Below are 12,660 nucleotides of genomic sequence, written 5' to 3'. Positions count from 1 at the left end.
GAGACTAAATATGAGTGGAGACAGGATACAGCTCTGCAAACAATGTTTCCTGTGTTGGTTGGTTCTTCGTTCTTCTCCTCTTCTTGTTTTTGAAATAGGCTTTCAGCCTGTTTTTCCAGCTTTAAGGAGTTCCTTGCGACGTCGTCATCCAGCTATCCCCCCACCTCTTTGGTGGTCTGCCTGGCGGTCTTCTAGAGTGTGGTTTTTCGTCTCTCCCATCTGTTGATGGGCGGTTATTTCTACCCCTAAGTATCTGAAGGACATCATGGTTCTGGATGGTTCTTCCTTTTTAACTTTAATAGTAGCTGCTTGATTCCAGTAAACATTTCGGATAATCATTAGATCTTTATCATCATCCCCGTATTCTTCAAGACGTCTATCATCTTTTCGTGTTTTATTCTATCAAACGCCTTCTGGTAGTCTATAAAACAGGCAAAAATATCACAGTTCATATCTCTACAGCGCTGGAACAATACTTGTAGACAGAACAGTACATCTCTTGTACCCATGCTCTTTTTAAATCCAATTTGTGTATGTGACACTTTTTCCTCGCGGATCCTATAAATTCTTCCATGGACCGATCATACCACCAATCAAGAGGCCTTACATAGAATGAACAAAGAGCGAACAATTCTCGAGACCATAAAAAAGCGAAAGACTGCTTACCTTGGCCATGTGCTGAGACAGGACAAGTACAGATTCCTACAACTGATTATGGAGGGAAAAATTGAGGGAAAACGCAGTCCCGGACGTAGACAGTGCTCTTGGCTGAAAAACATAAGGGATTGGACAGGCTTACTTTAAACTCCCTAATAAGAAGAGCCCAAGACAGAGACGAATTTGTCAGAATTGTTACCGATCTTCAATGAATGGAGAAGGCACTTTTTTTTTTGAGGAACAGCTTTAGAGTATGACTCATGAGACTAACTGTTCTGTAGTCATAACACGCTTTGGTTCCCTGTTTCTTTGGTAACATTATAAATTCAGACATAAGCCTTCTTTTGGAGGAATAATTCTAGACATTTCTGATGGTAGAGTAACTGGTGCTCTTCTATCAAGTTTTTTTTACAAATGAAAAGGCTGACTCTTAAACAAAATGTTAAGAGTCCTAGCTAATAAAAAAAAAATATTTAAAAATTCTTAAAACTTTCTGTCTTAACTTGATATCCTAAGCAATACCGACCAACTAGAAACACTTCACTAAAGTTTTAACTAACTGGTCAGAACCTACTTATACTTTAAAATGCTAAGCTTAGAAAAATAAACTTTCAAGTTTTGTTCAATTCTAAAGCCAGTAAATTGAAAACTTTGTTTTTAAACAAAGATATTAATACTGTACACTTTACTTCATCGTATTTACTCATCCTCCAAAGTTAAATGAGGTTATAATTTAAGTACGATATACCCAATAAATAAACTCTATCTCATTAAATCTTCTTCAGTCTAAAGGTTCACACTAGAGAACAAAACACTCAATACCTAATTAATAATCCCCAGATCACCCTTTCCCACTCTACGTCAATGTAAAGGAACAGGGCAACGTGATCCAGAGACCTATTAATCGGGAAAGAATCTGAAAATTGCGTCTCGTGCTGCATGCATCCCAGATAGAGCGGCTCTGTTTCTACGGGATAGAGAACGGAGGGCGCCCAAAGAAGGGAGAGCGGGCGGAGAGGGGCGGCGACGCCACAAATCGATGGTCGCTTGCGTTTTAGACCGGGACGTCTTGTCTGATTTTGTTTTCGATAAATACAATCGAAACAATAACTTTAGAGTTAATTGCCAAAACTTCCATGTTTTTATAAATATGTGACTGTAACATAAGTCTGAATTATAATAGTTCAAATTGTACGGTAGTTCTGGGGGTTAACCATGAACGTATTAGAGTGTGAAACACTATAGATCAAAACACTAGTTCGCCCGGACTAAAAAAAAAAACAGGGAGTTAAAAGAGGCAAAAACTACTTATTTACGCTGGTCTAAAACGTCGACAGGGTTGGGTAGGATTTTTGGCTGGGTCAAAGAGGGTGACTGAGAAGCGGATAACCTGGGGGAGATCGCTCTGGACTTTACGACCGTCGATTTACGAAAACGATATTCGCCTTGATGGATTTGATGGTCGATATTGGGGGCATGTGTGCTTTTTTCTTTATATAGTGTGATTTTCGTTGATTTGCAAACTAATATTTTGATTTTTGCCTCGTCGCGTAGATGCAAAACCAACTTAAATATATGTCAAGCCGGATGGTCGACGCTATTGATCAATGCGAGCCATCATTTATCAAGATGCGTCGGGCACAGATCATCGTATACAAAACAGGAAAATTAACTGCATAATCTGTCCCGGGCCGGACGACCGCAAAAAGGACCTGTCAACGACTAATTACCGGCGACGTATTGTCTTTGGTTGTTTTTTTGCCACAACGGCTATTTATCACCTCCTACTGCGGCGGGACGTTCGTGGAAGCAGCACGTGTCGTGCTTTCTAAACAAAAATATATCCTAATTTCTTACATTCTAAAACACTTTTCTCGTAATTGATGCACATTCAGTAATAATTTGTTGCCTCATCCAGTAAAGCTGGTTAGATTTTAAAAACAACAGTTTTCAAGTTAGCCCAGAGAAACAAGTCGCGGGATGTTAGATCTGGTGATTTTGCTGGCCATTCTTTTAGACTTCTCTTTCCATCAACCGAACTGGAAACGTATCATTTAATTTCCTCACACGAAGAATACAGTGGGATGACCTCCATCATATTGCAAATGTATCAAATCTTCGTTTAGTTTCCTACCCCTATTAATATCTTGATGACTTTCTATTTCTTCGATAATAAGGGTGTATTCTAACATTTCGAAGAACCACACCTCACCCAATATCCCAACCCGAACATTTATTTTTTCTGCGCATTGAGTGTACCTTAGTAATACACAACCTAACAAAATTACTCAATTTCCTCGCAAAACTGTATTCTTTGATCAGGGTCGTCTTCATGCAATTCCTGAAGTATTTTTCCATTTTGTAGGGATAGAAATGATTTAAGTACCTGACGAACAGATTCCTGTTATCCCTGAACCTTGATAGCGTAGAGACATTATAGAATTTATACCGAAAATGTCCTAATCTTTCTACTTGTGCTACATTGTCAAGTACTTAACGCAGAACTCGTCAGTTTCTTCAAACTTGAGAATCAGTTGTCTCATGAGCAACATACATTTTTCCAGAGTTTCTTTCATTAAATTCTGCAGCAGTCCGTAAGGCGCAATGAAATTTTCAGAGCCATAAAATGAATTATCTGAATTCTTTCATAAGTTCTTCAAAGTGAACATACTGTTATTTTTATAACAGATTTTTAATTTTCAGAGATATTCACACCCTGTGAGTGGCAAATTGATACCTTACAGTAGAAAGTATAGTATTATAGTAACGCATTCAAGAGTTTACTAGATTCTTTTAAAAAGCTTTATAATGTAGTTACCTAAACTTCGTATAAAAAACTCTACCTTACTTAGGTTTAGGACGACTTTTCATTTATTGGACAAAACTTAAACACAACAAAACCACTGGGGACCTTTACGTTCATAGGAAAATTCATTTTAGGTGTAATAAGACCACATATTTGTTTAAACATCCTGCGAACAGTGTACACGATCCTGTTATTAGAGGTGTCCCTAATTCAACCCGAAACAAGGGTCGTCCGTTATAGGAATCGCCCGTTTTCTGTCCGAAAAGGTCTGGGTTTTCAATGGATTTTCACTCACTGTCTTTCATGTAGGCTCGGATATATTGGAAACAGTACTCAGGGCTTTGTAGGACGACCCCCAGCAATGACTGAAAACAAAATGTGTTAATAACATAAGAATTTAAGCAGAAGAAATCCCGTTAGGGAAACTTTGAGAATGTCTATGCCAGTCGTTACTTAATTGCATGCTAATATTTAAAAGAGTGATTCGTTTTTTTAGAAGAAAATATCCAGGAAAAATGGATGGATGTTTTGAATAAGCAATGATGCTGTCGGTTAGAAGACGTTTTTGACTGATTTTTTATTATTGAGTAACGATAGTAGATGATCGATGTAGTGACAAGAATGAACCTAATTCTGCCTTAATTCTAGATGTATGTGAGTTAAGGACGTTGTACTTTTTTTGCAGAGTGTTTTTATAACTAAAAACAATATAATGAAATACCAGATACCATATTTCGTTAAAGCTGTTATAATTAACCCTGAAAATTTAACTTTACTTCAAAAAGAAAAATTATAAATTGCGTCTAGATTTTCTACCCCATTCAGACGGACTCGAACCTTTACCTTTCCAAGGTTAATACCACAGAGTAGCTGCCTTATTTCGAAATTGAGCACTGCTATAGCATTTTTCTGATAAACCAGTATTTTTTAAGACACATACGCGACATTAAATGAAAAACTTCCAAAAACCTCCCCAGATATGGACCTAAACAACACTTCCTTCCCTATGCTAAAATAAAATAAAAAAACTATTGGTTAATTGGGAACTACTTAACAATTTAACTTTTTTGCACTGGCTTCTTTTCCCACTCTTAATAGTACAGATTTACAGTTTATTGAAATCAACGTTTTTCATGTCAGCCAAAAGTTCAAACCGCACCAAAATCTATTGTCGTTTCAAAATGGTGAGGTTTTAGAAATGCCTAACATCTGTACTCAATCTGAGTTAAAACGTATCCTAGTCGTCATTTCTCCGTTTATTAGCCGCCAGGGCAGCCCAAAGACTGGCAGGTCTCAATATGATGAAATAAATCGTGGAGTCATCTCGGGGGCTGAGGGGACGCGTTGAGGGAGTGCCCGGAACTGTTGATGAAGCAGGATCGGATGCCTCCGACGCTTCTGTCCAGCGGACCTCTAAAGTTTGTAGTACCCGAGAGGGAGGACTGGAAATTCTCTCAAAATCCTCCCGTCGCATGGAGATGTCTGGTTTACAGATGGATCCAAAACCGTGACGGGGGCAGGTGTGTATGGTGCGACATCGGAGACGAGGCTTGCCTCTAGGCTGCCAATGTACCATCTTCCAAGTCGAGATCTTCGCGATCATCCGATGCGGGGAGTTCATTTTAAACTCACCGCTACGCCGGAAGGATATATTTATATGTACGGACAGCAAGGCAGCAATGGCTGCCTTTAAAGCTGCTTCAACGTCTGCGCTGGTGCTGGAGTGTAAGAAAACACTTCTGTCGCCACGCGGATGGCCAAGGTACGTCTAACTTGGGTTTCAGGGCACTCCGGTGTTAGGGAAAACGAGAAGGCGGACAGATTGACCCTATGTAACTCGAAAGAGAGACCCGTAGGACCCGAACCTATTGTAGGACTAGCCGGCGCGGTCGGATCTGGCAAAGATCCGATATTGCTTGGGAGAACAAGTCAAGGAATGCCAAGAAACAAGTCAAAGTCCCTGATGGAATTATCCGGAAAGGACCTCAGATGTGTGACAGGCCTTCTCACGGGTCACTGTCAGATTAAAAAGACACATGCACATTCTGGGTCTGTCACAGGATCCGGAATGTCGCTTGTGTCTGGAAGACGAGGAAACTCCGATACACGATCTGACATAGTGCCCGGCACTTGAGACGATCAGAAAAGAGCTTTGGGGTAAGAGTGTAATAAACCCCTTAGATATTCAAGGTACCCGGCCAACGAGACTTTGCGGCTTTGTCAGGGCCAACGAACTGGAGGGGTACTAGCTTGTGTCTTCTCCGAAGGGAGCTCATCTAACAATATCATCATCATCATCATAATGCTCCCTTTAAACCCAACATCTAATTAACTTGATATGATCACTTCCATGGAAGAAAATTAAGCTTATTCCACTGGTGCAACAAACCCCCAAATAAAAATGATCCAGATCAGGAAAAAGCCGTGGAAGATAAGGAAAAATTGAAAGAAATATTTTGTTTTCCTTGATCTGGAAAAAGGCTCATCTATCGAAAAAAAATATGGCGGCAAGTTCTGTAATAAACAACCTGTATATTATAACAGTTGGATAGAAAACTCAATAGGAATTACACAAGATTTATTTAATTAGACGCACTTTTAAATATATCATTTATTTACATATCTATACTCATGTCTGCAGTGTCGTGTTGGGTCGCGTTAGTCAAAGACAAGTTTGAACTAGAATCGTGACAAGTCGTACTATGTTCTATTGAAACGTTGCGAGATCGCGGTTCAAACTTCGGAATACCTTCACTGCAATCTGAAACATAATTTCATAAATGTAAACATAGTACCAGGTGTACCGGTATGAAATGAGCGTTTTCTTGTGAAAATGAAACACTAATTTTGAATGGGAAAGTAAAAAAAATTTATTCGAAGTATTGACCATTGCTTTCTACACATTTTGACCACCTTTCTGGCAATTAGTGGATACCACGCAAATAGAAATGTTCGTCTTTTGAAGCAAACGAATCAGACACCCAATTTTCGACTTCTGCGTAGGAATCGAAGTGCTGCTTTGCCAATGCGTGTCCCATCGATGAAAACAAATGGTAGTCGGAAGGGGCCAAGTCTGGTGAATACGGCGGGTGGGGTAGCAGCTCCCAGCCAAGTGCTTTGATTGTTTCCAGAACCGTTTTTGCTTTGTGTGCAGGTGCATTGTCGTGTAACAAAATTACTTTGTCGTGTCTTCTGGCCCATTCTGGTCGTTTTTCGATCAATGCATGGTTCAAGTTGATCATTTGTTGTCTGTAGCGAATAGCATTAACAGTTTCACCAGGTTTTAGAAGCTCATGAAATTCAAATGGAAACAAAAAATCAATGCTTTCCGCAAATCATCACTTTCCGGTATAAAATTTGACATTTTCAACACAATAAAAAAATATGATGTTGTTTGTTCAATGACTGGAAGATTATTGGTTGTGTTTGACAGATGTCATACCAACCAAACAGAAAAAAAATTAAGGCTCGTTCACAACGATTAATCCCTACCGACACAATTGTATCCTAACGCTCATTTCATACCGGTACACCTGGTAGATTATTATTATTAAATAAACAGTTAAGGTAACTAACTTAGAATGGTTGTTAACAACCAGTAAACTCACCTAAATAAGGAGTTTTCTCGTCGACCCACTGTTCAATGACATAATTCAACATGGTGGTACTAAAAGTGTCATCCCTCTTCAAGCTTAATGCCTTCTGGAACCAATCCACAGCCTCATCGAAATTCTCCATCAAAACATGCACGTAAGCAATGGCTGACGTGGTTGAAGCATTGCGACTATCTAAAACAAGCGCCTCCTTGTGAAACTTTAGAGCTTCGGTGAACTTTTTTCCTTTTCGACACACGTGACCGAGATTGTTCAGCAAAGGAGCCCACATTGACGGTATCGGCCCTCGTTTCACCTTTTTTACTTTCTCTAAAGCATCTCTGAAGTACTGTTCCGCTTTTTCGTACCTGGTAATGTGTTGACTTGTGTAAATAAATTGTGATTAATTAGGATAAATGTTACTCTTGATTTTGAAAAGCTATAACTCCGCGCTCGTGTAGTATGAAAGGATCTTCAGGGGCGATTAATTGTGCTTGTTGGAAAAACTTTTCGGCCAACCACACGTTGTTGGTGAGGCCGCATTCTAGACCGATGTAAAGATGAGGCAAGTGGCAACTGGAAGCACAAATATGGGGATCTTAGTTTCAAATCAATACCAACACTTGAACATTGTTCTAACTACTGCCAGTTCAACAACATTGCTCATCTTAGTTAATAGAAGGCGTACTACTCCACACAGAATTTACGGATAACGGTAAATTATCGCAAAGTTTCTTTTACAAATAATCTGAGAATTTTTAATATTTCTTCTTCGTTAAATTCTCAGTAATTTACCGAGAATATTCTTTTTATTTGTTAGTTGTGAATGCTTGCTTTTTACCACAATCAAAGACAGCATATTATTTTGTGAAATACTTTTTTATTAACGAAATGTTTACAAACTATTAAGGGCCGGTACTTTCACCTCCTCTTCACTCTAATTAAGTGCTCTTTTGTTAGACTCTTAACGTTTTAGCTCCTGAGGATGGGTACTACTGTAAACTAGTTGAGCGCCTCTTTTTTTTTACCTTTATTGTGCAGAAGGCTTGGTGTTATTTTCCGCTTCAAAATTGATTTTACCTCCACTTTGAAAGAAATTACTTCTACTTCACTTTGTAAAATATTTACTTACCGGTAATTTACCCATCACTAATAATTTCTACAGAAATGATTATCATAAAAGACTATGACTTACCCTTTCATGAGTTGTGAGGCCTTAAAATAAGCAGCCATAGCCTGATCATGTTCGTTTTCACTGGCAAACGAGTGACCGTAAGCCAACCAAGCTGGACCAAACAATTTATCCAAACACGTAGCCTTGGCCAAGTAGCCTCTTGCTGAGTCACTTTTCCCTTTTTTGGAAAACGTTAATCATCAATTTAACATCCACCAAACTCAACCCTCTTACCAATCAAATAGTAGTAGCAACCCACCGCAAACCAGGATATTGCCAAATTAGGATACAGATCCACTAAAGTATGAGCCAGAGAGAACAATTCTATATTAACAAAAAATTGGGTTACCTGGAATAGTTATGAACTAAGAAACTTACTGGTGCTGCGCTTTAACTCCACTAAACATGAAATATAAATAGGCAAACAACCATCATGGTAAGGATCCCTTTTCAGTATTTGTTCGGCCGATTTTAAACAATTTTGATAGTCGCAATTATAGTAGTAACTTTCGGCTTGAGAAACGTGTACTTCCAAGCTCACTTGCAGTTTGTTTAATATTTCCGGATCGACTTTCATTTGGGAGTTTTTCTCGTTGTTTTGCTGTTCCATAGGCGTGCAGCTGGGTGTGGACGATATACACGGTGTACCAGGAAGAGATTTTTTATGAGGAGTACTGTTGAAATTTTTGTTATTTACTAGAATAACTGGAACGTTCGGAGTTAAAGGAGGAAGCATGGGAGTGTGGTACTTTTTAAGTCTTAACTCGTACAAGTTTTTCATTACTGCCGCCTCTTGGGGAGAACATTGTTCAGATATAGGAATTGAGTTAAGAACATCTCTTTCTGAAATTTGTGCCTTTAAGTAACGTATACGTTTGAGTTTCAGTTGGTACCTTCTTTAGCGTTTAACATCTGATACTTTACCAGAAGATCAAAAGCTTCAAAGCAGTAAATATCATACTGTAAAGCTTGTTTGTAGCATTCTGAAGCCAAACCCCGATTATCCATACCTTCAAGTATACGGCCTTTTAGAAGCAAAAATGTTGATATAGCTTGCTGCAATTTAACAAAATCAACCTCCCTAGTTCAACAATAAAACCAACAACTCACAGATTTAGGTGTGTCATCAAATAAATTCAAATCAACTTCAGAAATATTGGGGTTGAAACCACCATTAGTAAGAATGTTATTCAATTCACTGCTGTTTATCACTCTTAGGGCTTCAGTCAGATCATTGGCTTCGTAGTAGCATTTGGCAGTTAAGTATGTGCATAACAGATAGGCCTAAATAAGAGAAAGGGAGTTCTAGAAGCCCTTAAAATGGTACAACTTACTTTATCGAGATTTCTAGATTGTAGTAGGAAAACAGCCCTGTGGTACTGTTTTTCTAGAAACATACACTGGGCCAGCCAAAACACGTCTTTCGGGTTGTCTGTTAATATGACCGCCTTGTCCGCCCAGTACAAAGCAGCACCATATACGTGCTAAAAATGTTTGAAATACTTTATTGTTTCACTGTGTAACAAAATAGGCAAAAGACAAGATAGTTTTCAGAATTTGTATTATTTTAGTCACTTTTTAAGCTAAAATCGGTATAGACTAGTAAAAAATGTAGGCCACTAAAATTCTAGTTAATTTTGATAGTTTGAAAATCTCACTTTTAGTTTGTCAGCTTTCGCGCTGAAATCTAACACAAATTCAACGGACTGACCAATGTATACGTAAACATTCCTTCCAACAGGATAAGCAAAACAACATCAAATTAAAATAATGTCGGCGCCAAATATAATTAGACACAAATTAGGTAAAAAGCAAATTAAAATTTGCCCATTAGCAAAAAGAAGTGACTAAACGACCCTTCCTGGGGCATCTTTTACATACACTATACTTTAGCCAAATCTACAAACATTCAACAGCTAAATTAAAATACTGCAACCCCCAAAAATTGGAATAATTACAATAAACTTAATGTTCTAGGTTTGGTTAGTGAGTTAGTAAACGTTAGTGACTAAAAAACACTTTTTGGTGGCAGCACTGCTATGCTGAGCAGCCCCTCGAATCACAGGGCGTCTACTGGACCCAATTAGAGCTCGAAAAGGCAACAACTATGCTACTTTTGTTAAGAGAAGGTTGCAGACTACTCTAAACAAATAACACTAATAAAGAGCTCATTTATGGCTGCAAAATCCAGTGGTGCAGTTGTTGCTCGTATTTCCACTTCTCTTCGTTCCCAGCAACCTTCGATATTTCCTTTTTTATTAGGAAAATCACTTCAATTGCTAATTCCAGAAATTTACTGAAAGATCGTGCAACCGTCGGTACTACACACGTGAGATGAGCTAATCGGCTATTTTACGCATAGAAAAAACGATTTTTCCGCGAATAAAATCGGTATGAGACAAAATTATTTTCCACGTCTTTCTCCCGGAAAGAAGTGAGTTAGCAGTCCTTTTTAATACTTCACCTCAAACCAAAATTACGATTTTCGTTTTTTGCTCCACACTCAAGCTTATGGTGATTAATAATATAAAATAATAATTCGGTACTGTATTTAGTGGCTGTCCAACATGGGATAGCCAGATGAAATTAATAGTTAATTAAAAATGTATTATCGCAATCTGGCTACCACAATTAATTTTTGACTACTGTCTCTCAAAAATACGTAACCAGAAAAACAGTCGTAATTCTCCAATATCACGCCGTTCCAAGACAGTAGATAAGTACTTAAATAAGTTCCACGTCGCATACTGACGTGTATCACACACATTACTACGTCATTCCCCTCTTCTTGGTTGATAACCTCCAAAGACTTCAGGACTTTACGCAACCCCGCCATCTACATTAAAGTCGAAGAAGGCATGGGAAAAATGTTTTTAGGACATAGCGTCCAATTTGATCAGTAAATTTGTGGATCTAATTGAAATTTGCTTGAAAGATATCATTTTCCATGGCTGTCATTAATTCCATTAAAGTAATTTCCATTTTCATTATCAAAATAAAATCCTGTTTTGATTAATAATTGTTATTTATCATTTTAGAAATTTTGGTTCATTAATAATAAAATAAATGAAATAAAACTTTTCTGACAAAGTTCTTTCTTTCAAAGTTCTTGTACCAAATGAGTTCAAACAATCTTCCAAACTTTTTTTTGAACAAGTATTCTTCTAAAAAATAGCAGTTTCAGCATTTTGTCAATTTTCTTTGTTTAAATTATGACAAATAATATGTTGAACAAAATGACGCCAATTGGAAGACATTATTATTTAAACAATTTGCAATTTACCAGTAATTTAGTACAGTTATTTGGACAAACTGTCATAAATCTTAGAAACATGTTTTGGATCAAATGCAACTTTTGAGCTCAGTTTGACAGATTCAAAATCACATGAAAAACCCACTTGGAGAGAGAAAATCACTGTTTTAAGCACATTTTTGGAATCCTCATTAAATTTCCTATCCACTAACCTGAAGAAACACTACAAAATTTGGCACCCTCAGTGAGAAAAGTGGGAAGTCTGGAAAAGTAATTTTCTGGTAAATTACCAGTCAAATTTTCCTGCTAGGTAAGTAAACTAAAATATTTGAATATTTTACCAGTAATTTACCCATTAATAATGATATGTTTAACGTGTTCTTCAAGATGTGTTGTTACTTTTGTTATAAAAATTATGAATTATATTAATTTAGCATATTATGTTTTATTACAACTTATGACTGAATAACACTTTTTTGTTAGAGACAAGAGTAGAAATTGTTGCAAGCATCCTATTTCTTTTTTTTTTATAAATTTTTTTGCACTCTCCTGGTAATTTAGAAACTTAGTGGGTATGGTGTATGGTTGGGTGTTGTTGGAAATTATTACAGGAAATTAGTGGGCATTATTGACATATTAGGAATTAGTGTAGAAAATTTTACTTAGAGATTTACCCTCGGGTTTACCTCTGGAACTCAGCTCAATTTAAATTAACAAGTTTAACCTGACAGGAAGTCAAGATGCAAATACTGTAGGAATTACTAAAATATGAAACCAATATAAGCGTTTAATTAAATGATAAAGGTCAAAACGACAGAATCATCATTGCAAGTCTAAGGTTAACATTTTGGCCCCCAAGGGCCCCAGTTTAAACAGTATTTAGTAGAAACTTACCAGATCAATGTATTTTTGTACCAACTTCCTGTATTTTTCGACTAACTCGGTTATTTTATCACTGGTTTTCATTTTAAACTTTTGTTAGAAAAACAAATCACCCTATTTGGTAGTTTACTAAACAAATTAACAAATATTTAAACTGATTTTAATAATAATAATAAACAATCTAGAAAAGTTTGGTTATGTTGCAATAATGGTTGCCACTCTTCTCTTTCTTCTCTATACGTGTAATCCTATTGGTTGACCGATTTTGTACTTTATTCCTATTGGTTCAAATTTT

The 12,660-nt window shown here is 37.2% G+C and overlaps 1 protein-coding gene across 1 annotated transcript; it reads right to left on the bottom strand.

Annotated features, from left to right (window-relative positions):
* Positions 1-6,026: 6,026 nt before the first annotated feature.
* On the bottom strand, positions 6,027-12,568 carry Cdc16 (cell division cycle protein 16). Its single transcript, XM_081995541.1, has 10 exons — positions 12,378-12,568; positions 9,565-9,714; positions 9,341-9,514; positions 9,124-9,286; positions 8,609-9,073; positions 8,465-8,554; positions 8,252-8,408; positions 7,480-7,632; positions 7,072-7,424; positions 6,027-6,224 (listed from the first exon to the last, which is right to left on the bottom strand). The coding sequence occupies exons 1-10, from the start codon at positions 12,447-12,449 to the stop codon at positions 6,079-6,081; spliced, it is 1,923 nt and encodes a 640-aa protein (XP_081851667.1). The 5' UTR covers positions 12,450-12,568; the 3' UTR covers positions 6,027-6,078.
* Positions 12,569-12,660: the final 92 nt, after the last annotated feature.

Source organism: Ips typographus, linkage group LG1 (genome assembly GCF_016097725.1).
Source record: "Ips typographus isolate SLU linkage group LG1, UJ_Ityp_2.0, whole genome shotgun sequence".
NCBI lineage: Eukaryota > Metazoa > Arthropoda > Insecta > Coleoptera > Curculionidae > Ips > Ips typographus.
This window is presented reverse-complemented; position numbering and strand designations above follow the sequence as displayed.